This window comes from Salmo salar, chromosome 15 (assembly GCF_965601325.2).
Source record: "Salmo salar chromosome 15, fSalSal1, whole genome shotgun sequence".
NCBI lineage: Eukaryota > Metazoa > Chordata > Actinopteri > Salmoniformes > Salmonidae > Salmo > Salmo salar.
This window is the reverse complement of record NC_138305.1, coordinates 68,065,877-68,082,841: the sequence shown is the minus strand read 5'-3', so window position 1 is coordinate 68,082,841 and position 16,965 is coordinate 68,065,877. Positions and strand designations below refer to the sequence as shown.

Genomic DNA, 16,965 nt, shown 5'->3' with positions numbered 1-16,965 from the left:
AAACACCATTGTAAATATAACCTATATTTATGTTTATTTATTTTCCCTTTCGTACTTCAACTATTTGCACATCATTACAACACTCTATAGATACTGTACATTATATGACATTTGAAATATCTTTATTATTTTGGAATTTTTGGAAGTGTAATGTTTAAAGTTAATATTTTATTGTTTATTTCACTTTTGTTTATTATTTATTTAACTTGCTTTGGCAATGTAAACATACATTTCCCATGCCAATAAAGCCCTCAAATTGAATTGAATTGAACAATTGAGAGAGCGAGAGAGAGAAGCAGACAGAGAGAGAAAGACCAGAGATGACACAACATCAACCCCCTCCCCAGAACATCACAAGATGATGAAGCTAACTGTGATGATGTGCTTTACTGTCTGCCTTGGGGCCTATAGGGATCAGAACCCAGCAGGAAGTCTGGTTAGATCCATCCCATAATATATGGGCTCATTTGGAATCAGACCCTGTTGGCTTCATAGGGCCAAATCTCCAGTGGGTTCTGTCTTCTCCCATTCCCTTTCAACATGCTAGAGCTTGTAGCTCGTTTCTGCGTTACCACAAATATCCGACTGATTCATTCTCTTAAAGTCAGCTGTCACCTTCCTTACATACATATAGTTGAAGTCGGGAGTTTACATACACCTTAGCCAAATACATTAAACTCAGTTTTTCACAATTCCTGACATTTAATCCTAGAAAATATTCCCTGTTTTAGGTCAGTTAGGATCACCACTTTATTTTAAGAATGTGAAATGTCAGAATAATAGTAGAGAGAATTATTTATTTCAGCTTTTATTTCTTTCATCACATTCCCAGTGGGTCAGAAGTTTACATACACTCAATTAGTATTTGATAGCATTGCCTTTAAATTGCTTAACTTGGGTCAAACGTTTCAGGTAGCCTTCCACAAGCTTCCCACAATAAGTTGGATGAATTTTGTCCCATTCCTCATGACAGAGCTGGTGTAACTGAGTCAGGTTTTTAGGCCTCCTTGCTCGCACGGGCTTTTTCAGTTTTGGCCACAAATTTTCTATAGGATTGAGGTCAGGGCTTTGTGATGGCCACTCCAATACCTTGACTTTTTTTGTCCTTAAGCCATTTTGGCACAACTTTGGAAGTATGCTTGGGGTCATTGTCCATTTGGAAGACCCATTTGTGACCAAGCTTTAACTTCCTGATGTCTTGAGATGTTTCTTAAATATATCCACAGAATTTTCCATCCTCATGATGCCATCTATTTTGTGAAGTGCACCAGTCCCTCCTGCAACAAAGTACCCCCACAACATGATGTTGCCACCCCCGTGCTTCACGGTTGGGATGGTGTTCTTCGGGTTGCAAACCTCCCCCTTTTTCCTCCAAACATAACGATGATCATTATGGCCAAACAGTTCTATTTTTGTTTCATCAGACCAGAGGACATTTCTCCAAAAAGTACGATCTTTGTCCCCATGTGCAGTTGCAAACTGTAGTCTGGCTTTTTTATGGCGGTTTTGGAGCAGTGGCTTCTTCCTTGCTGAGTGGCCTTTCAGGTTATGTCGATATAGGACTCGTTTTACTGTGGATATAGATACTTTTGTACCTGTTTCCTCCAGCATCTTCACAAGGTCCTTTGCTGTTGTTCTGGGATTGATTTGCACTTTTTTCACCAAAGTACATTCATCTCTGAGACAGAACGCCTCTCCTTCCTGAGCGGTATGATGGTTGCGTGGTCCCATGGTGTTTATACTTGCGTACTATTGTTTGTACAGATGAACGTGGTACCTTCAGGCGTTTGGAAATTGCTCCCAAGGATGAACCAGAATTGTGGAGGTCTAACTTTTTGTTGTTGTTGAGGTCTTGGATTATTTCTTTTGATTTTAACATGATGTCAAGCAAAGAGGCACTGAGTTTGAAGGTAGTCTTTGAAATACATCCACAGGTACACCTCCAATTACCTCAAATGATGTCAATTAGCCTATCAGAAGCTTCTAAAGCCATGACATCATTTTCGGGATTTTTTCAAGCTGTTTAAAGGCACAGTCAATTTAGTGTATGTAAACTTCTGACCCACTGGAATTGTGATACAGTGACTTTTAAGTGAAATAATCTGTCTGTAAACAATTGTTGGAAAAATTATCTGTGTCATACACAAAGTAGATTTACCAAAACTATAGTTTGTTAACAAGAAATCTGTGGAGTGGTTGAAAAACGAGTTTTAAGGACTCCAACCTAAGTGTATGTTAACTTCCGACTTCAACTGTATGTATGTTATCATGAATTCCCCTTTTATTAGCCATATCGCAATATGCTAATTCTCACTCACATCCTCTCACAGTTAACATATGGTGCTGCGTTAGTGATTTTTTTTGGCTGTGTGTCAGGGGTGCCGCGTTAAGTTTATGGATTGCTTGCGCTCCCCCCTCCCCATCCCCCAAAAGTTACCCCACACATAGGGAATGAGATTAAGGGGCTTGGGTCAGCGGATTTCGGCTCGGTGCCCTCCACTTGAAGCCTGCCTGACCGTGCCCCCTAGAGCCCCCCCCCCCCCCCCCACAATCCAGATTATTGTGATAGGATTCCCCTACTTTCTGATTGGGTTAATCCCTTCTCTTAATGACGATTTAATCAAAGAGTGGATGCGGTTGTTTTGGTGGGTTGAGCTTTGGGTGGACGGGAGCTCGTTTTGAGGCACATGTGGTGTGTGATAGCACTCAAAGCGTGTGGATGCAGTTTGTCGACGTAGTACAAGCTTGGTCATTTATCACCCGTTATGGTATCCCAAGGTCTCTGGGCGCAGTGTTGAGTCTGTGTGGAAACCGAACACAGTGCTGGCCTTCAGAGGGGCATGTAGGGGCATGTTCATATGAGCCCTCAAACTCCATGAGTCCTATGTTTACATTCTTCAACGCCATAAGGCTCTCCAGACCTGTGGATGAGTGCGTTAGCCAATGCTCCACAGTGCTAGCCTGTGTGTAGATTGGTGTTCTCTAGGTGGCCTGAGATCCTTGACTCCTTTTTCCATGCTACAGCCAGAACCATTCCACCATTCTAGAGTCATTCCAAGCTTCCAGTGAAAGCATACTGTTGTTCTCAGCTGGAATGTTTTTCTGATCATGTTTATTCTATCTGCTTTTCTGCAATCTCTATATCTTTCTCCATCATGTGAGATGTCCATCATGAACGAGACATGATGTCATTTTCATGCCTGGCTGTAACCCACTGAACTAGTTCTGCCCCAGATTTTTATTTTTACTCTGTCTGTAAATAGTTCAATTTCACAAATGTAATTTTAAAGTGCAGATTTCCTTTATTCTCTCTAAAGCCCTCAAACTCAACTGCATTTTTTCATTCTTCCCCTCTAAACAGGGACAGCAGGCTCCAGACCGTGTAGGGTAAGAGTTGAATACCCCTGCTCTAAAGGAAGGAATTACTGGGATTATGTTGAAACGCAATACAAACTAGTTCATCTGGCCACAGTCACGTGGATGGGTACTTTATAGTGTGTACTTTATAGTGTGTACTGTAGAGTGTGTACTGTAGAGCGTGTCAGGGTCAGAGAGAGAGTGAGAGGAGCTAAAAGCAAGGTCAGATGTCTGATAGCCTCAGGTGAAAACAGACATAGGGATTGTAGTCCAGCTGACAGACAAAATGTGAAATTAAAATCTCCATCAAATGGATCACTGGGGGATTGGAAATTAAATCTGTAATCAGAGGGTGATTATTCTGAGAGCGAGAGAGAGCGAGGGAGAGAGAGAGGGAGAGTGAAACCTAGAGTCTCTCTGTGTGGCCAGAAATTTCTGACCAGGCACTGTGATAGGGCTGCCTCATGGTCCATTTCAGAAAAAAGTCCTGACAGAGGAACAATTATTAGTGAAGTGAAACACGCCATTATTGACTAAGGGCCATTATAGCAGCAAAGAGACAAAAAGGGATTAGACAATACAAGCCCTCTCTCAGATGGCTTGTATTCAGTAGAGACATCTTCCCTTTCTAAACGGCTGTCAATCTGGGGAATTTGGATGATTTGGAATAGAGGTGTTAGAGGAGGAGGATGGCGTCCAGGTGGGAACTGTTATGACTGAGAGGATATTTCTCCAGGATATACTATTTTAGGAGGGAGAGTTTTTGGGACAGCACTCTCCTCCTCTCTGTTCTGTTTAATTGGTTCTGTCCCCAGCTGAACCTCAGCTGAACAAGTAGGCTCATTTCAAAATGGATGAAATTCCAAATGGGAAAAGTAGCTCAGGAGATCAGCTGAGTAAATCCTACGTGCTGGAACTCTCTGAAATAGTGTTCACATGCATGTGCTCTTCTCAAACATATGCCTACAGTAGCCTTTCCACTGCATTTACCAAACCCTAACCTCTCTCCCTTCCTGTCTCTCTCTCTCCAGGCATTTGGACAAGCCTACTCCAACCATAAGAAGGTGGCTGCAGATGGGGAGAGCAGGGAGGAGTCTCTGATCCAGGAGGCGGTGTGTAAGGAGGCCTATTACGAGCAGCGGGTCCTGGAGCTGCAGACGGAGCTCCGCCAGGCCCGTAATGTCCTCACCAACACCCAGTCAGAGAACGAACGCCTGGCCTCCATCGCCCAAGAGATGAGAGAGGTAAGATGAGAAAAAAAGCGGGAGATAGAACAGATTCAGTTGCCACATCCTACTATAGATACGAGTTTGCATACAGACTAATACCCCAGCTGGTATTAAAATACCTAAGATTATATTTTCTGGACAGGTGTAGACTATATTCACAAAAGACACATTGTAATCCTATCTTGATTTGATCTAGATTCTAGTTAAATACTGGATTTGTAGGGCATGGCGCTTGCATTGCCAGGGTTGTGGGTTCAACCAGTATGATGAAAATGTATGCACTCACTACTGTAAGTTGCTCTGGATAAGAGCATCTGCTAAATTATGTGAAATGTTTTTTGGACCATTTGTGATTCGATTTGATAATAGGTATAGACTGGGTATATGAGATCAGATCCTATTGTAGACTATTATATGTGCATGTATGTAAACAAAATTACACTTGCACATACACACACCCACACACACACTTTCGACTTTGCAGATATGTATGTGCGCACACGTACCCGTACTAGCATTGAAGCTTTCCCAATTATCTATACTTGGCGACACTTGCGCAATGTACACACCCACACAAATTTGCTATACATTCAGATATTGTTTATTTATACCCTGCCTGTGGATACTAGACTACAGTTCCAGACTTGCCTGACTCCAGTGCTAGTGGTAGAACTCTGCTTGGCGTGTCCAGGCAGGACTAATCACACCCTGATAGTTTCAGCCCCTGTGGTGAACTGGCACAGATCAGGCTGATTGAACGAGCGCCATAATGGCTGTCGTACTGATGTGGTCCTGTCTCTGCATCCCTGGGGATCTGGGCGAGGCTAAAATTACAGAAGGAGAGAGCAGGGGAAACTTAACGGTCTGTCTCTGCTGTGGCGTGATGAAGGGAAAGGTTAACAACTACTTCTTGGTTAGAGAAAATTGTGATAAATAAAAAAGTATACCAGTTTCATTTAATTTAAGGACCAAAGAATTTACAGCTGTGCCATACAAATTGCAAAATAGTTAGGAAGAGATTTGTTTTTTTACAATTCTATGGCACATCGATTCAAAACGTAGAGTTTTTCTACGTAAATGATTATACAAAATTCTTGCAACCAATAGAATGTTATATACAGTTGAAGTCGGAAGTTTACATACACTTAGGTTGGAGTCATTAAAACTCGTGTTGTTGTATGGGGTGTTGGAAATGATGCAGACAATTACATTGATAGAAGCCACAATCTATTTGCAATATTGAAGCTGATCACCCCCCCCCCCCCCAAAAAAAATGCTTATTGCTACTATAGGCAAACTAGGCATATCAGGCATTATGCATATATTATGGTTATAGGTTAATTGTTGCATTAGTAATGCATTAATGCTGTGGCACTAGTGCACATTACACAGAGTACAGGCACTATGTCCTGAGATTATCAGCAGTGCCCATCGGCTAGCCCTGGCGTCACTGGCGTGCCTCTCCTCTCACATCAGATCTGGCATCCTTCCCTGGCTTGAGAGCGCCAGCCGTGCCACCCGCCTGCCCTCTTGTCCGCTATGGGCCAGATAAGAGCCAGTGAGATGCCACACACCACTCGCATCCCCTCACACACTGCCCTACTAACACACATACACCTACATTGTCTCAGAGACATCCCCTCACACACTGCCCCACTAACACACATACACCTACATTGTCTCAGAGACATCCCCTCACACACTGCCCTACTAACACACATACACCCACATTGTCTCAGAGACATCCCCTCACACACTGCCCTACTAACACACATACACCTACATTGTCTCAGAGACATCAGGTCATACATCCCCAATCATCATAATAGCATCCTGTATCGTCTGTGCTCTCTTTTGTTTTTAAATGTCATTTACATTCAGGCCTAATTAGCCTCATTAGCGGGGACTGCGTGTATGTGTGTGTGTGCGTATGTGTGCCTGTGTGTGTCTGGGCTGAGCCAGCAATGAAGAGATTGAAATAACGAGAGGGGCCGGCATGTTGAAAGGGGGCCTGGCCCCTCTTGGGGAGGTGGTTAGCTTTGAACTTTTGAGCCCGGCTGTCTGACACAACGAGAGGGAGACAGAAAGAGAGGGAGAGACAGAAGGAGAGAAGGAGGGAAGAAAGAGAGGGGCTCTCACTTTTAGATTGTCCTGTTTGATCTGAAGGGCTGTGTTCTCTTAGTAGTAGGTATTAAGGGTGAAATAATGAGGAGGGATTTCTGACACCGGCTGCTGAGCAGGGAGAGGATAAGGTATATACTTACAAGAAGGGCATGACAATACAGTGGTACCTCACCTCCATAAGCCTAAAAACTGTTCCTGTGTCTCCTTCTCATGTGAAATGTATTTAATAAAAACAAATTAATTTCTCAGAGTTTTATTTTGTTAGCAGAAAATCATTAAAGCATGCTGTGAGCCCTCTCTCTCTCCCTCTGTCTCCCCCTCATTCTCTCCCAACCTCTCTCCCGCTAACTCTCTCCCTTCCTTGTTTAAACCCTCTCCCCAAATCCCTCCATGTTGGGACTCATCAGATTTAGTTAAGCTCTGCGACAGCGTTTTGCTGCTCAAGTTAGCGATTACTCCGGTTCTGGGAGGGAAGAGGGTCTGAAGGCCTCCCTGTCTAAGGGAGTTTGACACCCCGTCAGTTTAGAAACACATCTGCGGCAAGGTAATCAAATCCTCACACTTTGCTTTCAGTCTGGCGTTTCTTATAGATATTAGGGCCAAAAAAATAAAGTACTAACAATTTTCGTCAGGCTCTAGAAAATAGGCCAGTTGCTACTTGCCTCTGGCGACTGAAACAAGTCTTAAGATTGGCTTTATGGAAGCCAGATGTCTTTCTCCAAACATAGCTTATGTTTGACTTAGGCTGTGTCTTGTCTGCAGTAACAGAAGAGTATCAGCCCCCTCTTTATGAACACATGGATCCACTTATTACCTACATACTTGCACTTACAGTTGAAGTCAAAAGTTTACATAGACTTAGTTTGGAGTCATTAAAACTCATTTTTCAACCACTCCACAAATTTCTTGTTAACAAACTATAGTTTTGGCAAGTCGGTTAGGACATCTACTTTGTGCATGACACAAGCAATTTTTCCAACAATTGTTTACAGACAGATTATTTCACTTCTAATTCACTGCATCACAATTCCAGTGGGTCAGAAGTTTACATTCCCGAAAATGATGTTATGGCTTTAGAAGCTTCTGATAGGCTAATTGACATCATTTGAGTCAATTGGAGGTGTACCTGTGGATGTATTTCAAGGCCTACCTTCAAACTCAGTGCCTCTTTGCTTGACATCATGGGAAAATCAAAAGAAATCAGCCAAGACCTCAGAAAAAAAATCTGGTTCACCCTTTGGAGCAATTTCCAAATGCCTGAAGGTACCACGTTCATCTGTACAAACAATAGTACGCAAGTATAAACACCATGGGACCACACAGCCGTCGTACCGCTTAGGAAGGAGACGCATTCTGTCTCCTAGAGAAGAACGTACTTTGGTGCGAAAAGTGCAAATCAATTCCAGAACAACATCAAATGAGCTTGTGAAGATGCTGGAAGAAACAGGTACAAAAGTATCTATATCCAAAGTAAAATGAGTCCTATATCGACATAACCTGAAAGGCCGCTCAGCAAGGAAGAAGCCACTGCTCCAAAACCGCTATAATAAAGCCAGGCTACGGTTTGCAACTGCACATTGGGACAAAGATCGTACTTTTTTGAGAAAATTCCTCTGGTCTGATGAAACAAAAATAGAACTGTTTGGCCATAATGACCATCGTTATGTTTGGAGGAAAAAGGGGGATGCTTGCAAGCCGAAGAACACCATCACAACTGTGAAGCACGGGGGTGGCAGCATCATGTTGTGGGGGTGCTTTGCTGCAGGAGGGACTGGTGCACTATACAAAATAGATGGCATCACGAGGAAGGGAAATTATGTGGATATATTGAAGCAACATCTCAAGACATCAGTCAGGAAGTTAAAGCTTGGTCGCAGATGGGTCTTCCAAATGGACAATGACCCCAAGCATACTTCCAAAGTTGTGGCAAAATGGCTTAAGGACAACAAAGTCAAGGTATTGGAGTGGCCATCACAAAGCCCTGACCTCATTCCCATAGAAAATGTGTGGGCAGAACTGAAAAAGCGTGTGTGAGCAAGGAGGCCTACAAACCTGACTCAGTTACACCAGCTCTGTCAGGAGGAATGGGCCATAATTCATCCAACTTATTGTAGGAAGCTTGTGGGAGGCTACCCGAAATGTTTGACCAAAGTTAACAATTTAAAGGCAATGCTATGAAATACTAATTGAGTGTATGTAAACTTCTGACCCACTGGGAATGTGATGAAAGAAATAAAAGCTGAAATAAATCATTCTCTCTACTATTATTCTGACATTTCACATTCTTAAAATAAAGTGGTGATCCTAGCTGACCTAAGACAGAGAATTTTTACTAGGATTAAATATTAGGAATTGTGACAAACTGAGTTTAATGTATTTGGCTAAGGTGTATGTAAACTTCCGACTTCAACTGTACATCACTCTTTCTCTGTGAATACGGATTTTAGCACCATATTAATGCTGTGAGCCAGTCTTCAGTTTAGTGCTGTTACCGGTGCTCGACTGGTTCCCTTGTGTGTGTGGCTCTGTCTGCCTGCAGGTGCCAACCTCATTGTGAATGCACACACACACACACACACACACACACACACACACACACACACACACACACACACACACACACACACACACACACACACACACACACACACACCACACACACACACACACACACACACACACACACATACACACACACACACACACACACACTGGTGCAGTGGCATGGTGGGCGGCCAGGGCTAATTGCCTAGATGGAGGGAGTTGGAGTGTACATCTCACTATGTATAGGAGCTAATGACACCCATCCACTGCCACTTTATGGGCAGAGGTAGCCAGCAGAAGGCGGGCAGCGGGTGGGAGCCAGGGCACTGAGGCTGGCATTGTGATGGGACTGAGGACTCTGAAAGAACCCTTTGTCAGCTGGGTTTCAAATTAGGCAGCTAGGGATGGAGGGAGAAAGGGAGAGGGTGGAAAGAGGAGATGAAAATCCGTTAGGAGGAGGAGAAAACAGAGACTCCGAAATGTGATGTGTTTGTTTATTTTTCTGGCATATGCTTGGCAGCCCGATTTAGTCAAGGGGATGGTTTTATCCCAAACGTCTGTCAGTTGATCTGTCATGTGACTCCATAGACAGAGTTGGGTCGCCTTGTGATTGTTGACATTTTTTCTCTATGAGAGATTTGGAAATATAGGTGAACGATGGGAGCTTTCACAAATCAATTTAATTCAATCAACTGTATTCCCCATGGGCCAATTATTACATGGGCCAATTATTAATTATTATTATTATTACAAAGTGGCAGTCTAGACAACATAAACAAGTCTTGATACAGTACCCGTCTGCCATCGGATGCAGAGGGTCTTTTATGTGATAAATAATTGTCAGACAGGTTCATAAGGTGAGCTTGTTTTCATGAGGTAATGACCCCACTGCACCTCAATGACCTACCATGCTCAATAATCATCCATCACAGTTAACCTATTGCTAGTAAAAGCCTATACACTACTCCGACCTATAAAACATCTAAAATGGCAGCTGTCTATGATTGACTGTCTGAGATATCCTAGGAATGCATTCTCAATCCTGTAGCCTCCTCCCTCCCCCTCTCTTTCAGTTGATCCTGTTTAACATACCACTGGTATACGGCGTTCATACGTCACATATAAAAGTGTCTGTCATCTACGAGGCCCATAGACACCCAGCCAGTGACTGAGAGCCTCGGGCAGTGATAAGCCACATTTCTATGCCACGGTGCGAGCTACAGTACAGGATTAAAGCCATACAATGGGCACGGTAATGACTGTGACTCCATTAGACTCAAGCTCTCATGTCACAGGCTGAATCTGTGCTGCCTCCCGCACTCTTTTCAACACTCACAGAATTCCCATAGTGAGCCGCTCAAGAACTTAACTAATTCACTCACAGCCACACAAAGACGGATTCGTTATCACTACACTGTTTAGTGTCTATTCAGACATGGTAGCAGAAATCCCCTTACAGATACACAGTAGAGGACAGGGATAGACCATGTAGTCGTGTAGCCTGCACTGCTCCCATGTTTAACTGTCTGACCTATAACATGTAACATTCCATTTTTTATCCCCCTTACACATTACATTAGTGAGCTCTGGCTTAGCCAATCAGAGTAATGAGCTGGTCATTCAGACATGAAATATGATTGTTTTTTCTGCCTCATTTGACACTGTGGGTAGACCTCTGACGTTAAGCTGCCCCTTTAATTTCACAAACTCAATTATAACTCTTGAATTAGCTGGATTATAGACCAGACGGAATGAGGGAAGGAGAAAAAAAGATCTAGAAAATGCTCAAGGGCAAGAATGGATGTTCTAGAGGTTGGGTTGTAGGGTTTTTATAATAGAGGAGTAGCTCTTTGAAGGAGATGGTGAATGGTTGTAGAATGATGATGGGGTGGTGGTTCTTTCTTCCCTCTAAACATTAGCTGGCATAAACCCAATATAATAAAGGTGTATTCTACCTTGAATGATCTCCTCCTGTATTGTGATGGGGAGAGCAGCAGGAGGGAGGGAAGGAGACAAAAAATAGGGAAGAAAATAGCGGTAGAGTGGGAAGGGATAGAGAATTAGAGAGAGAAGGGGAGATTGAGATTTGAGAGAAGGGGAGAAATGGGGAATGGGAAGGACGGAGGAGGAGAAGGGAGACACTGTACAGCTGTGTGTCTAATCTGATGACATTGACTTTGTGGTGTTTACGGGGAGCCAACCTACCCCGTCTGCCCAGAGCAGGTGTGAAACCAGGGGCACTAAGCCCTCCAGATGTTCCCTGGGTAATCATCCCACCCCGCCCAACACACCTTGCCCTGTCCCCATCCCCCACCCTTCCCAGTTCCGATTGTCTCTCAGATTGATGGCTATTTATAGTCACTAAAGCATGGCTCTCTTAAATACCTTTAAAAGATCTGCCATTGATTCGTAATGATATTTGTCTTTTCGTATCTGATTTAAAGGGCCGGGGCTTTGAAAGTGTCACACTGGCCCCACGTCCAGTAACACCAAAGTGGTTGTTCATGTTGGATCGATAGGCTGGTAGTCAGTCTGTACAACAGCTGTTAGGAATGCGCCCACGTACTACAGTTCACACTCCAGTGCACACACACAAACACACACTCACACAGACCCCCCTCCCCTCACACACACTCAGACACACACACACACACACACACACACACACACACACACACACACACACACACACACACACACACACACACACACACACACACACACACACACACACACACACACACACACACACTAATGCACATACTGTACATCACACATTTATGACCCCTGGACACACACAGAAGCACTCATTCAATCAGCACTCAGCACTCATTCACATGCATGCACTATATCAGCCCTCTAGACTTAAACACAAACACAACCACACACAAAGGGAAGACTAGAGATCTGATCTTTTAGCATTCTTTTCAAAGCTTTGAACGTGACCTTGAGTGTGTTTGTCCCAATCACGGTGTCTGGGGTGTTGAATAGAATGAAAATCACTCCCAGCAACAAGCTGAATAAAATAATATCTATTTTCACCCAGATTCTGGCAAAACAGCAAGATTTCTGATCTATAGTATTCCCATAGAATTGTCTCTGTACAGTATGTGTGTGGTGGGGGTCGTGAGATGGTATGTCTGATTCCCTTCATCCTCCTCTGTCATCCTGGGGGTAGTACAGCTGTACTGGGCTGAATCATGTCTCAGGGACATTTCAATTTTCCTCATTTTGCTCTATAGGCTACTCTACGTTTTCTACGGCTCTGAGCAACACAGTGTTGCTAGACAATCTCTGTCTGAAAACGGAGCTGGACAAGGCTGCTCCTGTCCGTGTGATAGATAGATCTAATAGAGTTCATGTTTGACCTGGAAAGAGAACTCAAGGGTGACTGTTTGATATGATACGCAGCCTCTAAAAGGGATACACCGAGAGGAGAGGGGGGATGCGAAATTAAGCCAGCCAGTGAAATTAAGCCAGGCAGCGCCGTCATATCAGTAATCCCGTCTCGTGCCATCTGGGAAATGGGAAAAGGTAAATGTGGTATTTCACAGAAACACACTCCAGATATCCCATAGTACTAAGACCAACCCAGAGTCTAACCACCGTTTCAAAGCCTACCTAATCGACAGCAGTGTTAAGCTCAAACACTTTAGGCGTCAACTCAAAGCTTCGCTGAGCCCTAAGCTGGTTAAGACTCAGTATGCTGTAAAAGGCAGTTTTAGTTGTGAAATTGGAGCTGGAGAAAGTGAAGTGTTGAGTATAGTTCCAGTATGACTGAATCAGCTCAGAGGAAGGAGCTCTGACCTCTAGAATCGACTGAGCTAGTGCTTCCATGTCTTTTACGGCGGCACTCACTGCATCCCCTACAGAGAGAGGATTAGACCAGTCAAGGACTTTTCAATAGTACTCAAATGTCCTACACACATACAGTATACTGCACACTAGGCGTAATCTAACACACAGCTACATACTCCTACTTACACACACATTAACATGAATGATCTGAAGCATTAGCCAAGCACACACACTCCCTGGTCAGGTGGGTTTGAGTGTTTAGTGAGGCAGCTGGTGGGTCCCTATAGTGGCAGTGGGCAGGGTGGTCTTCATAAACCATACATCTGTTCATGCTAATCAGAGACCTTCCATTGACAGGGTCCTTAAAGGTAGCAACATAAATAAAACCAGACCACCCATCTCCTACCCCCTGTGCCCCTATCACTAACACCCTCAGGGGAGAGCTCCGTCATTCGCCTGAGTAAATGTTATTCACGTTTTATGGCAGGCAGGCATGCACACAGCCACCTTAACCCCCACTGTGCAACTACAGCTCACCTTTTCTGTCAGGCAGTCTCTGAGGACCTCTGTGTGGCCAGTGAGGTCGAGGGCAGAGTGGGCTTTTACGGAAAGCAGGGTCGAAGGTCAAAACCCTCGTTTGCATCCTAATCAGTTTGAGGAGCCTCTTAATCAATTTGTTATTCATTAAAGGAGCAATCAGCAGTTGCTACATAACATATTTTCTTATAAATTAATAATATATACCCATTGAGTATTGAAGAATATAACGCATACAGTTTAAGTCGAAAGTTTACATACACTTAGGTTGGAGTCATTAAAACTCGTTTTTCAACCACTCCACAAATGTCTTGTTAACAAACTATAGTTCTGGCAAGTAGGTTAGGACATCTACTCTGTGCATGACACAAGTAATATTTCCAACAATTGTTTACAGACAGATTATTTCACTTATAACTCACTGTATCACAATTCCAGTGGGTCAGAAGTTTACATACACTAAGTTGACTGTGCCTCTAAACAGCTTGGAAAATTCCAGAAAATGAAGCTTCATATAGGCTAATTGACATAATTTGAGTGAATTGGAGGTGTGCCTGTGGATGTATTTCAAGGCTTACCTTCAAACTCAGTGCCTCTTTGCTTAACATCATGGGAGAATCAAAAGAAATCAGCCAAGGCCTCAGAAAAAAAATTGTAGACCTCCACAAGTCTGGTTCATCCTTTGGAGCAATTTCCAAATGCCTGAAGGTACCACGTTCATCTGTACAAACAGTAGTACGCAAGTATAAACACAATGGGACCACGTAGCTGTCATACTGCTCAGGAAGGAGATGCGTTCTGTCTCCGAGAGATGAATGTACTTTGGTGCGAAAAGTGCAAATCAATCCCAGAACAACAGTAAAGGACCTTGTGAAGATGTTGGAGGAAACAGATACAAAAGTATCAATATCCACAGTAAAACGAGTCATATATCGACATAACCTGAAAGGCCGCTCAGCATGGAAGAAGCCACTGCTCCAAAACCACCAAAAAAGCCAGGCTACGGTTTGCAACTGCACATGGGGACAAAGATTGTACTTTTTGGAGAAATGTCCTCTAGTCTGATGAAACAAAAATATAACTATTTGGCCATAATGACCATCGTTATGTTTGGAGGAAAAAGGGGGAGGCTTGCAAGCCGAAGAACACCGTCCCAACCGTGAAGCACAGGGGTGGCAGCATCATGTTGTGGGGGTGCTTTGCTGCAGGAGGGACTGGTGCACTTCACAAAATAGATGTCATCATGAGGTAGGAAAATTCTGTGGATATATTTAAGAAATATCTCAAGACATCAGTCAGGAAGTTAAAGCTTGGTCGCAAATGGGTCTTCCAAATGGACAATGACCCCAAGCATACTTCCAAAGTTGTGGCAAAATGGCTTAAGGACAACAAAGTCAAGGTATTGGAGTGGCCATCACAAAGCCCTGACCTCATTCCCATAGAAAATGTGTGGGCAGAACTGAAAAAGCATGTGTGAGCAAGGAGGCCTACAAACCTGACTCAGTTACACCAGCTCTGTCAGGAAGAATGGGCCAAATGTCACGACTTCCGCCGAAGTCGGTCCCTCTCCTTGTTTGAGCGACATTCAGAGGTCAACGTCACCGGCTTTCTAGCCATCGCCGATCCACTTTTCATTTTCCATTTGTTTTGTCTTTGTTTTACACACTTGGTTTCAATTCCCCAATTACATGTTCATTATTTAACCCTCATTTTTTCCCATGGTTTTTGTGCGTGATTGTTTCATGTATGTTCGGTATTACGACATGTTATTGGACTATTTGAGTAAAGTTACTTGTGTTACTCATCTCTGCTGTCCTGCGCCTGACTCCTCTGTACCAGCTACACCCAGACCACTACACCAAAATTCACCCAACTTATTGTGGGAAGCTTGTGGGAGGCTACCCGAAACGTTTGACCAAAGTTAAACAATTTAAAGGCAATGCTACCAAATACTAATTGAGTGTATGTAAACTTCTGACCCACTGGGAATGTGATGAAAGAAATAAAAGCTGAAATAAATCATTCTCTCTACTATTATTCTGACATTTCACATCCTTAAAATAAAGTGGTGATCCTAACTGACCTAAGGATTTTTACTGGGATTAAATGTCAGGAATTGTGACAAACTGAGTTTAAATGTATTTAAATGCCTCATGAGCTTAGTTCAACTGTCGTACATCATTAGAACCCAAAATATAAGATTGTTTTACTCTGATATTTGTAAACCAAGTGAATGTAAACAAACACCATATTGCCTCAAAACATGGTTAAAACTATTTATATGTCCCGGATAGTCTCAGGCAACAACATTGATGTATACGCTGACTCGGTGAGCGAGTTTATTATATCCTTGCATCTCTAGCTCTGTCTATGAATTTGAGAGTTCTTATATTTACCCAGCCCTATCCCTCAGCTTTTTACTAAAACAGGGGCGGGGACACTTTGTTATTGTTTCCACTGCTGATTGCCGCTTTAAGGCCAGACAGCACTGACCCTCCAGCTGAGGCAACTGACCCTGGGTCCTGGGCCTGGGCCTGAAGAGACCTGGACCACCTGGCTATTTTGTCTATCCTTGACAAATTGAAACACTCCATGGCAGTTCACAGACCTCAGTGGTGTTAACATAGATGTATCCTACTCCTGGACTCTACTCTTAAACTCTCTCCATTGAAAGTGCTCTTAAATCCAGAAGTAGGTCATTGCCATTAAAATGGCCTTATTTCAACCCTGTGTGCAGAAGACTGCAGTCCTGCAGCTGACCAAATTAGGTTTCTGAGAAACGTGTCACTGGTGTCACTGCTAAATTGGGGGTGTATAGGGGAAGCTGAATTACATTGCTGGATATTGTTGATATGGTTCAACTAAATGTCAGAATGTCTTGTACGGGGCTTAAGTACTGGCTTGAGCACAGAGGTCATGTAATTTACATTAACAGATAAGCAGGCAAAAGCCCTTCTACATTTCAACTTTCCTCATTATGGTCATTATATTATAGAGCCTAACCCTTCAGTTACTTATTAGCCTCAAACTGTCTTTATAAGTGTAGCCTACCATCTACAGTAAGTTTGTTAATCAGTACTGAAAGGAGTATTGAAAACCAGAAAAGCGGAAAAACACTAAGTTTAAGTGCACTGTCCAGTAAGTCTAGACTCTAGGTAATAGCTTAGCTACAGGGATATGGACTGGGATATGTCCCGGATAGTCTCAGGCAACAACATTGATGTATACGCTGACTCGGTGAGCGAGTTTATTAGCAAGAGCATCGGTGATGTTGTACCCACGGTAACTATTAAAACCTTCCCTAACCAGAAACCGTGGATTGATGTCAGCATTCGCGCAAAACTTAAAGCGCGAACCACTGCTTTTAATCATGGCA

At 43.3% G+C, this 16,965-nt stretch overlaps 1 protein-coding gene across 6 annotated transcripts in view; it reads left to right on the top strand.

Annotated features, from left to right (window-relative positions):
• Positions 1–16,965, top strand: part of LOC106571893 (protein bicaudal D homolog 2) — a 75,724-nt gene that overhangs the window by 33,988 nt on the left and 24,771 nt on the right. For all 6 annotated transcript variants that reach the window (XR_006759223.2, XM_014145432.3, XM_014145430.3 and 3 more), the window contains one exon: positions 4,389–4,601. Coding sequence is in view for 5 of the 6 variants with exons in the window: in XM_014145432.3 (XP_014000907.1) it covers positions 4,389–4,601 (213 nt within the window). In the remaining variant the exon portion in view is untranslated. The remainder of the gene's footprint in view (positions 1–4,388; positions 4,602–16,965) is intronic.